Source organism: Pogona vitticeps, chromosome 5, assembly GCF_051106095.1.
Source record: "Pogona vitticeps strain Pit_001003342236 chromosome 5, PviZW2.1, whole genome shotgun sequence".
In the NCBI taxonomy this organism is placed as follows: Eukaryota; Metazoa; Chordata; class Lepidosauria; order Squamata; family Agamidae; genus Pogona; species Pogona vitticeps.
In genome coordinates this window covers 102,154,890-102,175,931 of record NC_135787.1, presented here as the reverse complement: position 1 = coordinate 102,175,931, position 21,042 = coordinate 102,154,890, and the positions used below count along the sequence as shown (strand labels likewise).

At 41.6% G+C, this 21,042-nt stretch overlaps 1 protein-coding gene across 1 annotated transcript in view; it reads left to right on the top strand.

The window, feature by feature from the left end:
- The window catches only part of ATXN10 (ataxin 10), a 116,340-nt gene that overhangs the window by 82,575 nt on the left and 12,723 nt on the right, over positions 1-21,042 (top strand). Inside the window, exon 10 of the mRNA XM_073000893.2 lies at positions 17,081-17,144. Within this exon, the coding sequence (XP_072856994.2) occupies positions 17,081-17,144 (64 nt within the window). The remainder of the gene's footprint in view (positions 1-17,080; positions 17,145-21,042) is intronic.

Sequence of the window (21,042 nt, the reverse complement as noted above, 5' to 3'; positions counted from 1 at the left end):
CCTGTCCCTCTGCTGAGGCACAATCTCCGTTGGCCATCGAACTCAACATCACGATGACCTCAAGTTTGACACTGACGTTCAGCCATATCAGGCAATGCCCATGGACACTCAGATGACATCTCTCCATGTCTAAAATCCTCGACACCAACAAATGCAACAACATGCTGCCTCCATTGACATCGAGTTACAAACATCAATACTCAACTCCCGACACGACCCCAAATATTCTGATCACAGCTCCAGACCTCAAATGCCGTCAGTATTACTTACTTCACTGGAATCCAATCTTGTTGATGCCAACCCACCATCACTGGCGGAAGATTTCCAAACTTACACCCAACTTATGATCTGTATGGCTAAGTCTCTTGATCTCCAAATCCACTGCCCTTCGACAGAACTGGCCGATCATCTATACAACCCAGTTTCTAAAGATACAACTACTCCAATACATATCTCAATGCTGCTACTTAGCACCGCTTAACAATCCTGGACAAAACCAGCCTCTTCTCATACCATGTCAAAACAAATTGATAACCTCTATAGAGTCCATGACCCTGGAGCTTTATTCCTTCAAAAGCAACCAGCTCCAAACTCTATTTTTGTCAGTGCCTCACAATCCAGATCTCTACATCGGCAGACCCTCATACCACCAAATAAAGACAGTAGAAGGATTAATTAAATTGGAAGATGGCTTTATTCATCATCAGCGTTCACCATGCATGTCGCTAACTATCAGGGAGCCATGGGTGCATATCAACGTTTCCTCTGGGACAATATGTCAACCTTTGTCTAATCTTTACCAGAAGATAAAAAGGTACTCGCCCAAACCTTCCAACAAGAAGGCCTTTCTATTGGTAGGCTTGTGATCCTAGTTGAAATTGAAGGAATTTCCTGTGTGAAGGGTGTCTGGAGCCTAATTTCACTAAGATTTGATTAATGCATTTAACTATAGGAACTATTTGAATACTCTAGTCCTCATTGCCGCTGAACTTTGAAATAAATGCAAGATTGTTTAAGTCTTTTTACAATAGCATCTTAACGTGAATCCTCCTATCTGGGGTAGTTCTTTTTTTTTTTTAATTTACTGTATCTTTTTGCTAACAATATATAGAGTTTTAAACTATGTATTGTTCAGAGAAGCAGATATTAGATGGTTGGTTGTGATCCTGCTGGTAGTAAACAGCCATTTAAACGAATGAGTTCTTTCTGTTTGAGTACTGTAAGAAATTGATTAATAAGAGTATAAAAGTACAGTGGGGTCTCGACTTACGAACTTAATCCGTATTGGAAGGCAGTTCTCAGGTCGAAAAGTTCTTAAGTCGAATCTGCATTTCCCATAGGAATGCATTGAAAACCATTTAATCCGTATCTGCTCTTTTTGACCATAGAAACTAATGGGAAGCTGCTATTCCGCCTTCTGCCACTAGAGGGGGATATTTTTTCTTTTTTCCTTCTAACCTAAGATGACTTAGCTTTTAAAAAAGGAAAAAAAGAGTTCGTAACTCGAATCTTAAGTTCGTAAGTCGAGTCCATATATTCCTATGAGAATGGTTCGTAAGTCGAAACGTTCGTATGTCGAGCCGTTCGTAAGTCGAGACCCCACTGTAGAAGCATGTACTTCCTTTCCTTCTCATGTCTATACTATGAGAAGGAAGAAAGTTGTACATGTTTGTATGCTAAGCAACAGTTGCTCCTGTAATGCTCCTATTTGTAGTGTTAAGCCACAGTTTAACATTTGGTCTAAAGTAATGTAGACAGTATTGTTGGTTATCTGCATTTGTAGCCTTGTGCACACTATACTCCATTCATGTATGGTTCATGAATGCAAGGTGGAAGACAACTGATTCTAGAAAGGCTTTTGCATGTTGAGAAAGAAATATTTGTGTGAACCTACAGACCCCCCCCCCAAACTGGTCAATGTTTTTCTTTTTCTGGGCCAGCTTTTTGGTGGGCATGACATAAGAGAAACCTAAGTGAAAATTTAAATATTTTCAAAATGAAATGTTTTAAAAGGAACTGTTAAACCAGGTTCCAAATTAGTTCTGGTAAATAAATTGTTACAAACACTTGCTATATTTATGTGTAGACTTGGTGCTTTAGCATCCACTGTATTTTTTGTATGTGTCTTATTTGTTGTTGTTGCTAGTTTCCCAGATATCCAGAGAAAGCAAACACACTGTGAAACCTTGGAAACTTTAACTTTTTCTTAAGAAAGCAGTATATAATCTCTTGATAGATTGCTTCATGTATCATCTTGTTCAGAAGAGCCTGAGGCATCCATTGCTTCTTCACTGCAAAACGTTAGTAGTACAACATAAAAATGCCTTGGTTACTGTACATTCTTTGTAGTAAATATATGGTTTTGTAGACAAATCACAAAGGCAGGTTATAGGTTTACACAAACTTTAGTCATCTTAACTTAATAAGCCTGCCCAATATGTTACTCAGATGAGATCAATTTATTTGAACCCTTATTGGAGACAGCTTGGTGAATAAGAAATCAACCAATTATTACATTTGTAAAGAACAGCAGACAATCAGAAAATTTATGGTAAGAGTTGCTAGGCTAATATTGTGCTCCTAGGGCTAAATGCTCCTGAATCCCAGGAAAAGAACTGAAAGAAACAACTATGCACACTTTGAATGATGGGAAAAATGAGCCACAACTTTGTTGGTTACAGTAGTAGTGTCTCTGGCTTTGCACTGAGGATGGATCTGTGCTGAACCATTGAACCCAAGGTGGTACGTCTATCCTGTTTCAGCTGTATATCTTCCAGCCCAGGAGACAATGCTTTGCTGAGCCAACCTTGTTGATGTACAACCCAATTTCCAGTTATGTTTGGGTTTAACATATGCAGAGAGATATCCAATTTGGAGTGGATAGTGACAGAGTGAGATTCAGGAGGCCTAGATCAAATCCCTGCCCAGCCATGGAAACTTACTGGGGGTGTGAAGCTGGTAAGGCCACTCTTTAAATGTCTCACTTACCGTGAATGCCCTATTAGAGTTGCTATCAGTTGTTTCCAACTTGATGGCACATAACAACAACTACTGCAACAACATAAAGACAGTAAGTCCTGTGTACCATCAACTTCTATCTCCCAATAGTCTGTATGTGTTCTATTGAAAGGTTCAAATCTGCTGCTTTAGTAGTGAGCTCTGTTCAAAAAGAGTGGGAGGAAAAGAGACCTAGTGAAAACCCAGTGATAGCTGCTGCTGCTGCTTGCATTACCCCAACCAACAGAGACTTGGTGAATGGAATGCCACCTATGTATATAAGATAAGGGTCCTGCTCACCAAGCCTCTTTCCCATACAGTTTTCTAATAGCTAGAACTGGGCAGGAGCAGCCCAAGGGTGAACCTTGAATTAGATATAGCATCCCCACAGAAAATGATCTCCATTAGATTTCTGCCTCTTGATCAGGACTGCTCTCTTTGCCACAGTAAGACATTTTCGACACTGATGGCACAATTAGATTCAGCTTGGAGACGGAAACTAATTCCATGACCCTTAACGCCATGAAAAAGGGTATAAACATACAGTGGTGCCTCGCACAACGAGCGCACCGTAGAGCGATGAATTCGCTCTACGGTGACGCTTTTGCGATCGCTAAAGCGATTGCACAACGATGGCCGCAATGGGCAAAAATCGCAGAGCGAAGGTCGGTAAGCTGCTCGCTTACCGACCTTCGCTTTGCGACCCGCCGATCAGCTGTTCGGCGGGTCAAAAATGGCCACTGGAACAGCCGAAAGGGGCCGGGGCGCAGCGTTTTCGCGCCCTTGGTAAGCAAGGGGAGCACGCGAAAACGCTGCGGAAGCCCCGAAATGGCTGCACGCAACCATTTCGGGGCTTCCGGCAGCGTTTTCGCGCGCTCCCCTTGCTTACCAAGGGCGCGAAAACGCTGCGCCCCGGCCCCTTTCGGCTGTTCCGGTGGCCATTTTTGACCCGCCAAACAGCTGATGGCAGCCATTTTGGCGCCCTCGTTCTGCGAGGGGAGGGCGCGAAAATGGCTGCCGCCTATGGAGGAACTTCGCTGAACGGTGAGTTTGAAAGCCATAGGAACGCATTGAACAAAGTTCAATGCGTTTCTATGGCTTTTTCCCTCCCGCACAGCGATGTTTCCCACAGCGAAGGTTAATCCGGAACGGATTAACCTCGCTGTGCGGGGCACCACTGTACACAAAACTCACTAAGCTGGATGAGAAAATGTGGGTCAAGCAGTTAATCAGCCTAGCTAGTATAATGTGCATAGCCAGATAGCTATCCATTAAGTTCCCTGGCACCTGACCTCTTCTAGTCTGCAATGGCTCATTTAGCCATGTGTCTGTTGAGTCCAAGGACTAGCTAAAGAATAATGTGGTTACCACCTGGATCATAATCCTAAGTGCATGCCTCTGCTGCCTAAGAATAGCCAGCTACTGTGGAAGTGTGGCTTCCTGTGCCAGTGCTGTTCCTGGAAAAGGACAGAAAACCATCTAGGGCTGAGTTATGGGCCCTGCACATAGAAAGGGACACAGAATTACATACTCCCTTGACTATCTCTTCACTCTAAGATTCCTGAGATCTTCTGGGAATGGGTTTGCTTTGTGCTTGTATTGGGGCCTATAAAATGGAACTCCTCTGCTTGGGAATGAGACATTGCATCTGGAATGTTGTTAGCTGGAACATGCTTAGGGTATAGTTGCTTAAGAAACACACAAAGACAAATATGTGAATTAACAGTGCCATCTTTCAGATCAGGAGCACAGCCTTTTTTCAACTCTAAACTATAGCCTGATCATCACATCAGAGATGGGCCTTCCTGTCTCTCAGGTTCTTTTGCTAGATGATGACTTCTACTACAATGGGGAACAGTTCCAGAAAGGTTCCCAAGGAATGTTATATTTCAGCCGTCAGTGCAGACTGATGGCCACCCTATGAATGAGCAATCTCCAAAATGCCCTGTCATCAACAGCCCTGCTCACCTCTTGCAAACTGAAGTCAGTGGCTTCCTTTAAAGGGGTCAATCCATCTCATATTTGGTCCTCCTTTCTGGCTGCCTTTGGTCTTTCTCTGCATTATTGCCTTTTTCCAGAGAATAATATCTTATGATTTGTCCAAAGTAGGGCAGCCTTAATTTCATCATTTTTGCCTCCAGAGATAGTTCAAGCTTGAGTTGATCTAAGATCCACTAGTTCATATTTCTGGCAGTCCAGGATATCTGCAAAACTCTCCTCCAGTATCCCGTTTCAAATGAATCAATATTTTTCCCTGTTAGTTTTCTTTGCAGTCCAGTTTTCACACTCATACATGGTGATTGGAAATACAAGAGAGTGAATTATCTTGGTCTTGATCCTTACATTTGATTATCTTTTCTTTTTCTGACATACCCTTACATTTGATGATCTTTTCTAATACCTTCATTGCTGCCCTTTCAAATCTCAGTCTTCCTCCGGTTTCTTAGCTGTAGTCTCCACTTGGATTGATGGTTGCACCAAGGTATGCAAATTCTCTATTTCAGTTTCTTCATTGTCAATGTTAAACTTCTGTAATTGTTCTGTAGTTGTGATCTTGATCTCCTTAATGTTCAGCTGTGGTCCTGTTTTGGCACTTTTTTTCTTTCATGTCCACTAAAAGTAATTTCAAATCATTGCTGCCTTCTGCCAATAAGATTATTATCTGCATGTCTTAAATTATTGGTGTTTCCTTCGCCACTTTTCACTCCTACTTTATCTGAATCTAGTCTGGCTTTCCATATGATATGTTCTGTGTACAGATTGAACAGATGGGATAACATCTTTGCCTATAAGAAACGGTTCTGTCTCTCCATATTCTGTCCTAATGGTAGCTTCTTGTGCACAGTACAAGTTACACGTCAGAACAATCAAGTGCTGGGGCATTTTTTTCAGAAGAACTCATAGTTTCTCATGATCTACACAGTCAAAAACTTTACTCTTTAAAACATAGACTGATCTTCTTCTGAAATTCTTGTGTGTGCTCCAGTTTCGTTTTCGTTTAGTCGTTTAGTCGTGTCCGACTCTTCGTGACCCCATGGACCAGAGCACGCCAGGCCCTCCTGTCTTCCACTGCCTCCCGGAGTTGGGTCAGATTCATGTTGGTTGCTTCGGTGACACTGTCCAGCCATCTCATCCTCGGTTGTCCCCTTCTCCTCTTGCCTTCACACTTTCCCAACATGAAGGTCTTTTCCAGGGAGTCCTCTCTTCTCACGAGATGGACAAAGTACTGGAACCTCAGCTTCAGGATCTGTCCTTTCAGGGAGCACTCAGGGTTGATTTCCTTTAGAACTGATAGGTTTGTTCTCCTTGCAGTCCAGGGAACTCTCAAGAGCCTCCTCCAGCAACACAATTCAAAGGCATCAATTCTTCGGCGATCAGCTTTCTTTATGGTCCAGCTCTCACTTCCATACATCACAACAGGAAAAACCATAGCTTTGACTATTCGGACTTTTGTTGGCAATGTAATGTCTCTGCTTTTTAAGATGCTGTCAAGGTTTGTCATTGCTTTCCTCCCAAGAAGAAGGCGTCTTTTAATTTCGTGGCTGCTGTCTCCATCTGCAGTGATTATGGAGCCCAAGAAGGTAAAATCTGTCACTGCCTCCATATCTTCCCCTTCTATTTGCCAGGATGTGATGGGGCCAGTGGCCATGATCTTAGTTTTTTTGATGTTGAGTTTAAGACCATTTTTTGCACTCTCCTCTTTCACCCTCATTACTAGGTTCTTTAGTTCCTCCTCACTTTCTGCCATCAGAGTGGTATCATCTGCATATCGGAGGTTGTTGATATTTCTTCCGGCAGTCTTGATTCCAGCTTGGGATTCCTCCAGTCCGGCCTTTCGCATGATGTATTCTGCATATAAGTTAAATAAGCAGGGAGACAATATACAGCCTTGTCGTACTCTTTTCCCAATTTTGAACCAATCAGTTGTTCCATATCCAGTTCTAACTGTTGCTTCCTGTCCCACATATAGGTTTCTCAGGAGATGGATAAGGTGGTCAGGCACGCCCATTTCTTTAAGGACTTGCCATAGTTTGCTGTGGTCCACACAGTTAAAGGCTTTTGCATAATCAATGAAGCAGAAGTAGATGTTTTTCTGGAACTCTCTGGCTTTCTCCATAATCCAGCGCAGGTTAGAAATTTGGTCTCGAGTTCCTCTGCCCCTTCGGAATCCCGCTTGTACTTCTGGGAGTTCTCGGTCCACATATTGCTGAAGCCTACCTTGTAGGATTTTGAGCATAACCTTGCTAGCGTGTGAAATGAGTGCAATTGTGCGGTAGTTGGAGCATTCTTTCGCACTTCCCTTCTTTGGGATTGGGATGTAGACTGATCTTTTCCAGTCCTCTGGCCACTGTTGAGTTTTCCAAACTTGCTGGCATATTGAGTGTATCATGTTAATAGCGTCATCTTTTAAGATTTTAAATAGTTCAGCTGGGTTGTCTGGGATATCCAAATCTTTCTGATATAATTCCTCTGTGTATTCTTGCCACCTCTTCTTGATGTCTTCTGCTTCTGTGAGGTCCCTTCCATTTTTGTCCTTTATCATGTCCATCCCTGCACCAAAGGGTCCTCTGATATCTCCAATTTTCCTGAACAGATCTCTGGTTTTTCCTTTTCTGTTACTTTCCTCTATTTCTTTGCATTGTTCATTTAAGAAGGCTCTCTTGTCTCTCCTTGCTATTCTTTGGAAGTCTGCATTCAATTTTCTGTAACTTTCCCTATCTCCCCTGCATTTTGTTTCCCTTCTCCTCTCTGCTATTTGTAAGGCTTCCTTGGACAGCCACTTTGCTTTCTTGCATTTCCTTTTCTTTGGGATGTTTTTTGTTGCTGCCTCCTGTACAATGTTACGAGCCTGTATCCAAAGTTCTTCAGGCACTCTGTCCACCAAATTGAGTTCCTTAAATCTGTTCTTTACTCCCACTGTGTATTCATAAGGGATTTGATTTAGATTATACCTGAGTAGCCCAGTGGTTTTTCCTACTCTCTTCAGTTTAAGCTTGAATTTTGCTATGAGAAGCTGATGATCAGAGCCACAATCAGCTCCAGGTCTTGTTTTTGCTGACTGTATAGAGCTTCTCCATCTTTGGCTGCAGAGAATATAATCAATCTGATTTCGATACTGCCCATCTGGTGATTTCCATGTATGGAGTTGCCTCTTGTGTTGTTGGAAGAGAGTGTTTATGATGACCAGCTTGTTCTCTTGGCAAAACTCTATTAGCCTTTGCCCTGCTTCATTTTGAACTCCAAGGCCAAACTTCCCTGTTGTTCCTTTTATCTCTTGACTCCCTACTTTGGCATTCCAGTCCCCTAGAATGAGAAGAACATCTTTCTTTGGGGTCAGTTCTAGAAGGTGTTGTAAATCTTCAAAAAATTGTTCAATTTCAGTCTCCTCAGCAATGGAGGTTGGTGCATAAACTTGGATTATTGTGATGTTGAAAGGTCTGCCTTGGATTCGTATTGACATCATTCTATCATTTTTGAGATTGTATCCCATTACAGCTTTTCCCACTCTTTTGTTGACTATGAGGGCTACTCCATTTCTTCTACGGGATTCTTGCCCACAATAGTAGATATGATCATCGTCTAAATTGAATTTGCCCATTCCCGTCCATTTTAGTTCACTGACGCCCAGGATGTCAATGTTTATTCTTGCCATCTCCTGTTTGACCACCTCCAGCTTCCCAAGGTCCATAGATCTTACATTCCAGGTTCCTATGCAATATTTTTCTTTGCAGCATCGGACTTTCCTTTCACTTCCAGGCACGTCCACAGCTGAGCGTCCTTTCGGCTTTGGCCCAACCACTTCATTAGCTCTGGAGCTACTTGTACTTGTCCTCCGCTTTTCCTCAGTAGTATGTTGGACGCCTTCCGACCTGAGGGGCCCATCTTCCAGCGTCATATCTTTTAGCCTTTTGTTTCTGATCATAGGGCGTTCTTGGCAAAGATACTGGAGTGGAATTGCCGGTTCCTACTCCAGGTGGATTGCGTTTAGTCGGAACTCTCCACTATGACCTGTCCGTCTTGGGTGGCCCTGCACGGCATAGCCCATAGCTTCTCTGAGTTGCTCAAGCCCCTTCGCCACGACAAGGCAGCAATCCATGAAGGGGGTGTGCTCCAGTAGACAGTGCATATTTGCAATATGGTCTTGAGTGCCTCTTTTAAAAATTCAACTTAAACATCAGGCAGTTCTTACTGCATATAAGGACCATCACTCTGCTTGCGTGGGAAATTAAATAGTCCTACTGCACTCTTTGGCACTGTATTTCTTGGGGATTGTAATATATATTGAATATTTCTAGTCTGTGGGCCATTGTTTTGTTTTCCATATTTATTGGTATATTCTTGTTAAGATTTTGATAGGTACAGTCTCTTTGGCATGAAACAGTTCCATTGGCATTCTATCCACCTCTAGTGATTAGAGCAGCAGCTCTCAAATAAATGTGTACAAATAAAGAAATAATTGAAGCAAATGAAACTGCACTGCACCAGTTTTCATTTTTCTATACGAAAACTTACAGTTCATCTGTCAAACAAGAGATATTTTCAGCAATGATACTGCGGATGGTTTTCTGTGGATCACTTGTGGAAACTTTAATCATAATTGCAATAGTGTGTAGGGTGTGTCATTCTGGGAAGTTGCCACTACTTGGGTGGTTGTGGTGCAGCGATCTCTGCTTCAGTCGGCAAGTGAACCTTGGGAATTGCAATCTCAACATGAGATGTAGTTCTGCTTAGACCTAAATCATCAGCACAAACAATATGACCTGCTATTATATGTACTCCTTATGGAGATCATTTCAGTTTTCCTCATCTCAACACTATTTTTAAAAAATGTGATCTGTTGATAGCAAAAGATGACCTTATTCTTGACAAAGGTAAAAACAAAACAAAACCCATAACGTGGCATCTGTCTCTAAAGGTGAGGAGTTTTAGAAACAGGAATTGTATTTCAACTGCTTGACATATATTTCCCACATAGTACATCTTGATCTCAGTAGAAGAATGATAACATGAGAAACAGGTCTTGGAAATGGTTCCACACAGGTTAAACATCACATAATTCTGCCTGAAGGGTATATTCAGAGAATTCTTTGTGGGGTGGTGACAATTTATAATCCCTTTGCTAAACACTTTCCTCTGTGTGACCAGCCCTATCTCTGGTTATGAAGGATTCAAAGATCTAAGCAAGGGCAATGATAGATTGGGGCTAAAGCAACTAAGAGAGTTATATGGGACTGCGGCTATGCAGATCTTAGACTCTTTTGGAGGCTTTCGGGAGAGAGTGTAGAGTTTTGTGATGCAGCAAGTAATATAAAGAAATGTAATTTAGCAAGTTTATGATAGAGTTAGAGTTGCCAGGATAAGTTAATAGAGCAGTATGTTCTGCTTGCTGCACATTAAATTCCCAGCTTTAGAAATTGAGGTCAGTTTCATCTGTTGGAGCAGCATACACTCTGTCCACCTCCCAGCCTGGCCCTGACACCAGCCTGCAAAGGACTGAGCTGTAGTGTGCTCAATTTCCAATGCTTTTGTTTATTTCTTGGGCTGTAGTGACAGATATGTCTCAGTCCTGCAAATGACCAAGGTTTCTATGTGACTCTTCAATGAAATTCAAATAGCAGTTTCATAGAGATTTTTTTACAGGACTTTGGCAGAATATGTACATGTTGAAATTTCCTCCCCATCTTCACATACCCAGGACTACTCATGATTATGAACTGAACAGGGAGTATTGCTAGGAGGGCCTGGGTGTATCATTTTAGCTACCTCTGTAGTATGTGAAGGACTTAGAACATAAGAGATCTGACTTACAGGATAAATAATTACTGTAATTACTTTGGGTCATAGACAGTTTGTGACCCAGACAGCCTTCCTCCTTAAATTTTGGAGAAAGACATGCTCAGTTGCCTTCGTGAACCACCCATATCTTGGGCCAGTCAGCACCCTTCTAGTCCACCTTACCTTGTATGGAATGGTGTAATTGGTAAGAGACAACTCGGTGTTTGATGTATGCAATTTTGAATGTGAAATAAAAATTTGAAATCTTTCAGCTTTCATGGGATAAGTGAATGGATGGGAATGCTAGTAAAATTATATTAGTAAGCAATCATTTCTGTCCAATGGCATATTCAGAAGGCCTATGATGCAACAACTTTGTTGAGGCTCATAAGATCTGGGTCTAAACAGTGCCTGGAGATACCATCAGGGAACTCTGTGCACTCTGCATTGAGTTCAACAGAAGAAAGGCAGGATATGTGTGTAATGTTTTTGCAGGGAAAAAAGGTCAAAATTCTGGTTATACTGGCAGGAGAAAATCAATTTTCCCCTTATGTGTTTATATTTCAAGGTTATATTTAAAAGTTTTATTGTGCCAGAAATGTAACATAATCTGTAGAAATCAATAGGGGCAAAGGCCTTTGAATTGGTGGGCATGGGGCTTCCTGATGTGGCTGGGAAAGGATCTGTGTTGCTTATGCCATCCATCTCATTGGGGAAGCATATGTCACATCAGAGCCTTTGCCATTCCAGCATACGTCCCGGGGAAAGGAACCTCTGTCCACAAGTATTTCAGCAGATTTTCAGGATGTGGTGGCTTCCAATAATAGACTTGTTTGCCACAACCTTGGTTTCATCTGTTATAAGCCAAAGTGCCTATATCCTAGAAACTGAGTTCTACGCATGTTGGAGAATAAATAATTGCTATTTTTTTGGATCAGACATGGATTTGCTTTTTGTGTGGGGACGTATAAAGCCAGCTGCAGCTGCTTGCCTGCTTCGGTAATGTATGCAGTCTAACCTTGAAGTTGCTGCAGCTTCTTGGAGGTTTAGGCTGGTACAAGTGATATGTAAGACCATTTGTGGTAATTTATTGCTGGCTTACTAGTGTGACAGGCTTCAAAAAAGCCTCTGTTTAAAGCTTTAGGGCATATGCATAAGACCTAGCACTGTGCATATTCCCAAACTTTCTGATGTACCAACATTCTTTTGAATCAAATGTCTTTTAAAAATACTGTTTCCAAATAGAGTTCTGTGCATGCACAAGTAGACTAATAGATACAAATTTTATACAAATTTTAATAAAAAACCACCCTATCTTTCAAATGAGGAAGGCAACAGAATCTCCCGGGTTTCATCAAATACATTATGTTCTTTGTTTTCTACGTTAGCTATTGCTCAACAGCCTCAGTCTTATAGTTTATTTATAATGAACCCACTCCAGTTATTCCATTTGTAATTATACTTCTTACGAGTTTGTCAATTCTCAAAAGACACTGAGAAGCACAGGATCTCTGCAATGCTGCTGTAATCTTTCCAGCCAGGTGGGTCTTCTTTCTACAGGATTGTGTGGGTGCACGTGCCACCTTTTTTGTGTGCTTATCAGTGGAAGTTTTGGCTGGCCAGAGAAGGCAGGGGTCAGAGACCAAATTATCTAGATTGTCTCTGGAGCTTGAAAGTATTGCATAATGGTCTGAGACAATTGTATTATGTGTAATTATCTGCCTATGGATATACATATGCATTCTGTTGGAATCTTTTGAGTGTATACATTGGCTATATCTTTGGTGTAGCATCATGGACTTAACACTGGTCTATAGAAACCCTACTTGGAGACAGTTAAGGAAGGAAGATGATTTCACATGGGCTCAGGGAAATGTATGTGCTCTATCTATATGATGAATTTTCTGGTTTGAATAAAAATTATGTTGGTAGTACTTCCACAGTAACCTCCAGAAGGGATTACTAGGATTTGTTGCATCTGCCAGATCTACTTGAATTTCATTTAAGAAGTAAATCTTAAGCATATCCATAGTATTTATTTTGATATATCCTCAAGATTAACTTTACCGATGCCCCTACTCCCCAAAAGATGAATATTTTAGGGGGAGAAATCTATCTCTATGTCCCATTAAGAACAATTCAGTATGTGAATAGTTCAATATGGGGGAAGGATTTCTCTGCTGCAGCACCTCAATTGTGGAATCCCCTCCCCTTGGAGACTCGATTGGCACTGACATTGGCTTCATTTTGGCACCAAGTAAAGACATATTTATTAGAGTCTTTATGAGTTCAAGATTGTGGCCTGCATAGGTTTTAATGCAATGGTTTTAATGTTTTGATTTTGTGATTTAAACTGTTTGACCTTAAACTTGTTTGTTTGTTTGCTTATTTATTTATTCATATACTGCCCATCTTACCAAAGTACACTTTGGTTTTTTAAAATAATTTTATACAGCTCTGTATAAAATTATCCACCACTGACATGGTATTCTCCCTCCGACAGCTGCAGGAGAAATGTAGGGAACAACAACAGCCACTCTTAGTGGCCTTCATAGACCTTACAAAAGCATTTGATCTGGTTAGCAGGGATGGCCTTTTTAAAATACTTCCCAAGATTGGATGTCCACCTCGTCTCCTTAACATCATCAGATCTTTCCATGAGGGAATGAAAGGCACTGTAGTTTTTGACAGCTCAACATCAGACCCCTTTGACATCCAAAGCGGAGTGAAACAGGGCTGTGTCCTCGCACCAACACTTTTTGGGATCTTTTTTGCTGTCATGCTGAAGCATGCCTTTGGAGCTGCAACCGAGGGCGTCTATCTCCGGACTAGATCAGATGGAAAGCTCTTTAATCTCTCTAGATTGAGAGCGAAGACCAAAGTTCAACTGAAATGCATGCGGGACTTCCTCTTCACAGATGATGCAGCCATTGTTGCCCACTCTGCTGAAGACCTCCAACAACTCATGAATCATTTCAGCAAGGCCTGCCAAGACTTTGGACTAACAATCAACCTGAAGAAAACACAAGTCATGGGCCAGGGCGTGGACTCACCTCCCTCTATTACCATCTCCACGCAAGAATTGGAGGTTGTTCATGACTTTGTGTACCTCGGCTCAACCATCTCTGACACCCTCTCTCTAGATGTCGAGCTGGATAAACGCATTGGCAAAGCAGCCACCATGTTCTCTAGACTCACAAAGAGAGTATGGCTCAATAAGAAGCTGACGACACATACGAAGATCCAGGTTTATAGAGCCTGTGTTCTAAGCACACTCCTGTACTGCAGTGAGTCCTGGACCCTTTGTGCACGGCAGGAGAGGAAGCTGAACACCTTCCATATGCGTTGCCTCCGACGGATTTTTGGCATCACCTGGCAGGACAAAGTTCCAAACAGAGCAGTCCTAGAACGAGCTGGAATTTTCAGCATGAATACATTACTGAAACAGCGACGTCTACGTTGGCTTGGGCACATCGTGAGAATGGCTGATGGTCGGATTCCAAAGGATCTCCTCTATGGAGAATTAGTGCAGGGAAAGCGCCCCAGAGGGAGACCACAACTGCGATACAAGGACATCTGCAAGCGAGATCTGAAGGCCTTAGGAATAGACCTCAACAGATGGGAAACCCTGACATCTGACCGTTCAGCCTGGAGGCAGGCAGTGCATCACGGCCTCTCCCAATTTGAAGAGACCCTTGCCCAGCAGGCCGAGGCAAAGAGGAAGTCACATAAGCAGCAAAACCAGGGAGCCGGACAGGGGACAGACTGGGTTTGTCTTCAGTGTGGAAGGGACTGTCACTCTCGAATTGGCCTTCTCAGCCACACTAGGCGCTGTTCCAAGCCCTCCATACAGAGCACGCTACCATAGTCTTTCGAGACTGAAGGATGCCTAACTAACTTTATACAGCTCTGTAACCCACCCCAAGATCCTGTGATATAGGGCAGGCCATAAATGTTTGAGAGCGGGAGAGAGAGATGTATAGGAGTGCTTAGAAATCTTGTGATGGTAATACTACATTTCACAAAACTACTGTGATTCATATATATTTAACTCATGCAGATATTTAACAATGGTTTTGCGATTCCAAGTGAGATTTAGCATCATGTTCCCCACATGGCTCCACCCTTCTGTTTTACTTTCACCTTGAGTTATATCTGATGCTTACAATCCCTGATTGAAGATACTGTTAACTCTGTAAAGTTAAGGTATTATTCACCAATATTACTATTGGAGAAAGACAGCCAGTGTCTTAGATTTGATCATCTATTGAGTTACACATGTCATTAAACTTGAATCAGATGTTTCTTGGCTCAGGCCTTGTTCTCTTAACCAATGTGCTATCCTAGCTGATGGAATAAATGAGTATGAGAATAGAAAACTGGATGGAACACTTCTTGTGTGTCCTCATGCTAGTTCTAGAGTTCACAACCACTGTTAGTCCACACATCTTCCAATCTGTTTCATAATAATGCAGGTTGAGGAGTGGCTTCCTTTTGCAAAGTGAGGCTGATGTTACCAACAGAACAAATCACGTTCTGAATTTACAGTCATATGAAGTGCATGCAGCATTTGTAGTGTTCACTTTCCATTATCACTGAACTCCCCAGCAGATGTTTATTTGCTTCTGACTTCTGGAATAAAGACTGTCTGAATCAGTAGTTACTATTTCAGAGAGAGAGCTTTACGTCAAATGTTAGCATGCTTGGATACATCAAAATATTTATAACAAATATATGATAGAATTTATTTTCTTGTGGGTGGATAAGTAAACTGCTGTACTGTGATATGATTGTCGATAATTGCACATTGGAGTTCAGTTGTGCATGCATTAAGTTTGTGTTAATTCTAGGAGCCATGGTGCATTTGCAATCAGTAGTTTGCAGAACAGAGAAGAGTGATGTGACAGCTGAAATGGACCCGTCCAAACTTGGCTGTAGTGTGATTACTTTTGCCTTTTTCCCCCCTAATTATGCTGTGTCTCTTGTTTAAAAACTGCTGTGGCCTGGGCTATCCGTGCTAGAACGAGGAAGTCAGTTGTTCCTTTACATTGGTATGAAGATGTTGGTACCCCCTGGAGACTCTTTAAAGATCCTTGATAAAAGCTGGGGTAGCTATGTTGGCTTAAAACAAATTCTCAGACCTATACAGAGGTAATATATTTATTATGTCAACCAAAAAGGGACAAAAATGTGTACAAGCATTTGATTGATGTGTAGCTACTCTGGTTATATTTACTTTCTTTACAGGCAAAAAGCCATGCAATTTGGTGCTTTTTGTATCGATATTATACTTCTATTTGCCTGTATATTTTGTGTTATAATATGTATGCCTGTCTGCAGACTAGAAACCATGAAATTTAATGCTTTTTGAGTGACACCATTACGTTTGTCTAGGGACGTGGTGGCGCTGCGGGTTAAACCACTGAAGCCTCTGTGCTGCAAGGTCAGAAGACCTGCAGTCGTAAGATTGAATCCACATGACAGAGTGAGCCCCTGTCGCTTGTCCCAGCGCCCGCCAACCTAGCAGTTAGAAAGCATGCAAAATGCAAAAATGCGAATAGATAAATAGGTACCACCTCGGTGGGAAGGTAAACAGCGTTCCATGTCTAGTCACGCTGGCCACGTGACCACGGAGGATTGTCTGCGGACAAACGCTAGCTCTATGGGTTGGAAACGGAGATGAGCACTGCTGCCTAGAGTCGGACACGACTGGACAAAATTGTACAGGGGAACCTTTACCTTTATTATGTTTGTCTATATTTGCTTTCCTCAAAGTTTATAATATTGCACATTAAAATTAACTATTACCATTCTTTTTTTCTCCTCTTACTTGGAATAATGTACTAATTGATGTATGTTGTATGCCTGTGGTACACAGAATAACCTTTTAAATGGTCTAGTGCATTGGTAGTATCCACTGTGTGTTGTTTTAATCCCAATTTCCAATCCCAGTGTAAGATACCAAATGAAAAGTGAAATCAAGTTTAATTTGCAAACGAAGACCATATTTCCTGAGACATATGTACAAAAAGACATTGGTTAGGTCTTGTTGTCCCCTTTGAAACAGACAGGCAGGTGAGGTCTTAATATGATGTTGGTCTATATTAACTGTGGTTAATTTTATGCAAGACATGGTTTTTCAGGCTGATTTCAACCCATGAGTTTCACATCCTGTTTTATGACTGATTCTTAAGCATTATGGCAGCATGGTTATGACACATAGATTGTATTTATCGTTAAGCAAGGCCCATGGATGTCTACCAAGTGAGAAGAAATAATTCATTCAACATGTTTTGTTTTCTTGTAGGTTTATGAACTAGATGGCATCCCACTGATCTTGGATAATTGCAGCATTGATGATAATAATCCTTGTATCCTTTTGATAGTGCTCAGGTTTTATAAATGATACTTGGTGTCTTGTGATATGATTTGAGGTGTGGGTGGGGTTACTTATGGAGATGTTCCATGTGTTATGGAGGATTTCTGTGGTGTCTTGGAAAAGGTACTAACATTGAGTCCAGAGAAAAAATATGTCAGAGAGATATAGGCATGTTTGAACTTCCTTTGAATTCTTTTTCGGTCATCAGTGTTGTCTACCAAGTCCAGTCTTCTGGTACACTCATTTAACATTACCTCCAATTCTAACTGTACTTTGTGATTTCTGCTTTATGAAATATTACAGCTTACCTGTATGGAAGGTTAATGCTATATTATTTTTAATTTCAATTTTGACGAGAAGATAGACATGGTTTGCATTTTGAATGACAAAAGAGATATTCCATAAAGCTTGTTCTATGTGTTTATTTGATGCGTGCTGTTTTGTCCTGTAGTACATTTCTTAATAGCATGAATTTGACTGGAAAAGTTATATATTATGAAATCAAGAATATAAATGTGTTATGCAGTATTATTGGTGAAACAATTACAAAACACCTTTTTCTCCTTTTAAAAATCAGTCTGAAATATGTTTGCCTCAGATTTAAATGTCTTAACAGTGCTAAGTTGGCTTTTACATTGCTTCTTTTGAAGGGTAGTAATCAAGTAGAGAAACCACGTCTTTTGGACAGTCTTGAAACAAATGGGGCCTATTCTCTAACTTTCAGAATATCCCAGATTCATTGTTGTCACTTTAAATTAGACTTAGTAATAGATTCTAACCAAACTTGGTCATTGTAGCTAGTTCTGAAGCTTTTGCTTCACCTGACATCTGATCAGTCAGCTGAAATAAACAGATAGATGCATTAATAAGCACCTCATCAGTTCTACATACTTTATTAAATTTGACCAGCGGAGGGAAAATTCAGCTTATAGATCTCTGATAAAAGAGCAGTAGAAGATGCTGTTGTTAGGACTGGTGGAAAATTTTTAGAGAAGATGTTTCCACAAAGAAGACCTAGCTGTTTAAAAAAGGGAAGGGGGGGGGAATGTATATTAATGCATTTTAAAATCTAGTAATAGTCAAGTTCAAGAATATTAAAATGTTAGAGCTCTTTTTAAAAATATGTACATGTTGAATGTCTTATTGGTGTTGTGCTATTCTTTAGATATAAGCTTTAATAATTGAGTTATGTTCAGTTAAGTATTTTGTACAATATTTTAATCTGATGACCAGTAAACCTTGAGTATAACATTCATAGTATTTTTCCAGAGCAGGTTACCAAATAAAACAACAGAACGCAAAACAAAATACATTAATACATAAAAATTCAGGGTTTGATCCTGAAAAGGCTGATGATAAGGGGCAATCATGTAAATGAAAGGAAGGTAGGAAATAAGCAAAACTCCCCAATGAAACTTTGTAAATCTTAGGTAAAGCTGGATATTAGCATGCATAACTGACTTTTCCTTCCACAGCGGAACTTTCCCAGAGATAATGCTTCAGCAACGAGACTTGCAAATTAAGCAAATCCTCTTCCAGTGACTGATCACAAAATAAAGTATGCTAAATGCAAGATATGGAGGTGAGGAACATCCGAAAAGAATGTGCTCAATCATTACATAGTTTGACTTTACTGATTGTCTTCAAAATTTCTTTGGTGTTTTGTCTGAACCCTTTGCAAGTGAAAACGTTTGTGATGAAAACATAAAGATAAAAAAAAGTTACAGAAGTGTATGTAGGAAAGGTCTCCCTCTTGTAAAGATTTATTTTGCTTCATTCAGAACTTCTTAGATGTTTTGTATAGGAGAAATTCCTAAATTTGTTTTGAATTTAGCTTAAGGCAGAATTCTGGTGGTAGCTATGGGGAGGATGAACTGCACTTCACACACTACAGAGGTACAGAGCACTTTGTGGTATTAGTTTCTTGTTATGTAACCATTATGGTTCTTCATTGTGGCCTCTGTGAATGCACACGTATGGGTATTGTCCATGCCTGCGCTGACGATCTCGGAAGATTCTAGAGCTAAAAGTAACAACTTTATGGTGTGATCTCCCATGAGGCAATGCTCCTCCTCTTCACCTCTTCCCTCACTTCCTTTTTTCCACTGTGCTGAAAGGTTCTGTGGAAGCAAAAGAGCGATTATTAGGCCTTTTGTGCTACCAAATACCTGCTAATTACCTATTACCTACTTCAGTTATCAATCAACAACTTCTTTCCTTTGATCGCCCGTGCGTTTTTTCTTCTTCGATTGCCACTTTTACCTTCAAACGTCTTCCCCTTCCCCTTGGACTTCCAAATGTTTTCTCCCACCCTTTATGGCCTCTTCGGCCCTTTTCAAGTGCTGTGTCAGCTGCAATAGCAAAATCCCATCCTCCAACGGCCACAACAAATGCTTATTTTGCTTGGGCGAGAAACATCAGGCCCAATCATGCGTGACTTGTAAAAGTTTTACCAAGCCAACACTAAAACACAGACTCCAGAGATTGAGGTCTCATCTTTGGGAAGCCACCATGAATCCCACTGCTGTGGCTCCTGCTGAGATTCCACACTCAGAAACGGACCTGCCACGACAAGCCTCAGCTACCATTCCGGGGCATTCTACTCCTTCACCCTATTCCAAAACGGGCTCTGATGCTTCAAGGGCTTCAAAATCTAAAGCCCCAAAGGAGCAATCCCAAAAGAAAAAGGAAAAACCTGTTCCTAAGCCTAAGAAAGCTGAATCTGTCCGTTTGGATACACCAGGAGAGCGTCCACCCTCTCCCATACTGGAAGAATCTTCTATGGAAGCTGCTGCATCTGTAGTGGAAAGGGATGAGGTGCTTATTCCATCAGCACAGGCTCCAGCCCTGCCTGGTACCTTCTCTCCCTCCACTGGCCATGTTGGGACTGAGCCTCCATCCAGTCCAGCCACTGCCCATTCGAGGCCGATTTCAGGGCGGTCTTTTGACACCAAGCCGTCTGAACCAAAAAAACATAAGGAGAAGAGGAAGCATGTGGAACCATCACCATCAATGCCTCAATTTGGTCAATGTTACCAATTCCCATTTTTTTCCAGCCTACCAACAGCTCGCTTTCCAGCAGCTTGGCATGGACAATTTCTTCCCTTTTACTAATCAATTCCAGATGAAGCATACCAGGGATTTTCCCAAACAACTCCAGCAAAAAAATTCCGCTACGAATCTCCGCAACAATGTCCGCAGATTCCACTGACAGTAACATCCAAACCTATGGAACCACTCTCGACATCGACATCCCTTTCAAAGTCGAAGAAACAACACTCACACTCTTCAACTGCCCTGCCATCTAAGCAGCCTAAGCATTCTTTGAAGGATCGCCATGTTACACCAACTACGACTTTGAGAATTGCACTGTCTAGAGCAATGGTCCCCAACCTTGGGCCTCCAGAGGTTCTTGGACTTCAACTCCCAGAAATCCTGGCCAGCAGAGGTGGTAGTGAAGGCTTCTGGGGGTTGTGGTCCAAGAACCTCTGGAGGCCCAAGGTTGGGGACCACTGGTCTAGAGGGTCTCAAGCTATTCCTCATTTCGACTATGATTCCTCATCTATTCCAGCACCTTCAGATCATGACACCGACATGGAGTAATCCCAAGTCTCCTCCGAATATCCCTACACCCGACTCTGATGCTATTGATACAAGACCATCTTCCCTGTCGAAGGACTTCACTTCATACTCCAATCTGGTTGCTTGTATGGCCACTGCACTCAAGTTCAAGGTTGAGGAACCTCCTTCCCCTGGGGTGGATATTGTTTTTGATGATATCCATACTGAAAAGTCACAGCCTCTTAGCCTGGCGTACATCCCGGCCGTGAAGCGAATCATCAAAGAAGCCTGGGACACACCTCCTACAAACCTGAAAATGTCCAGATGCA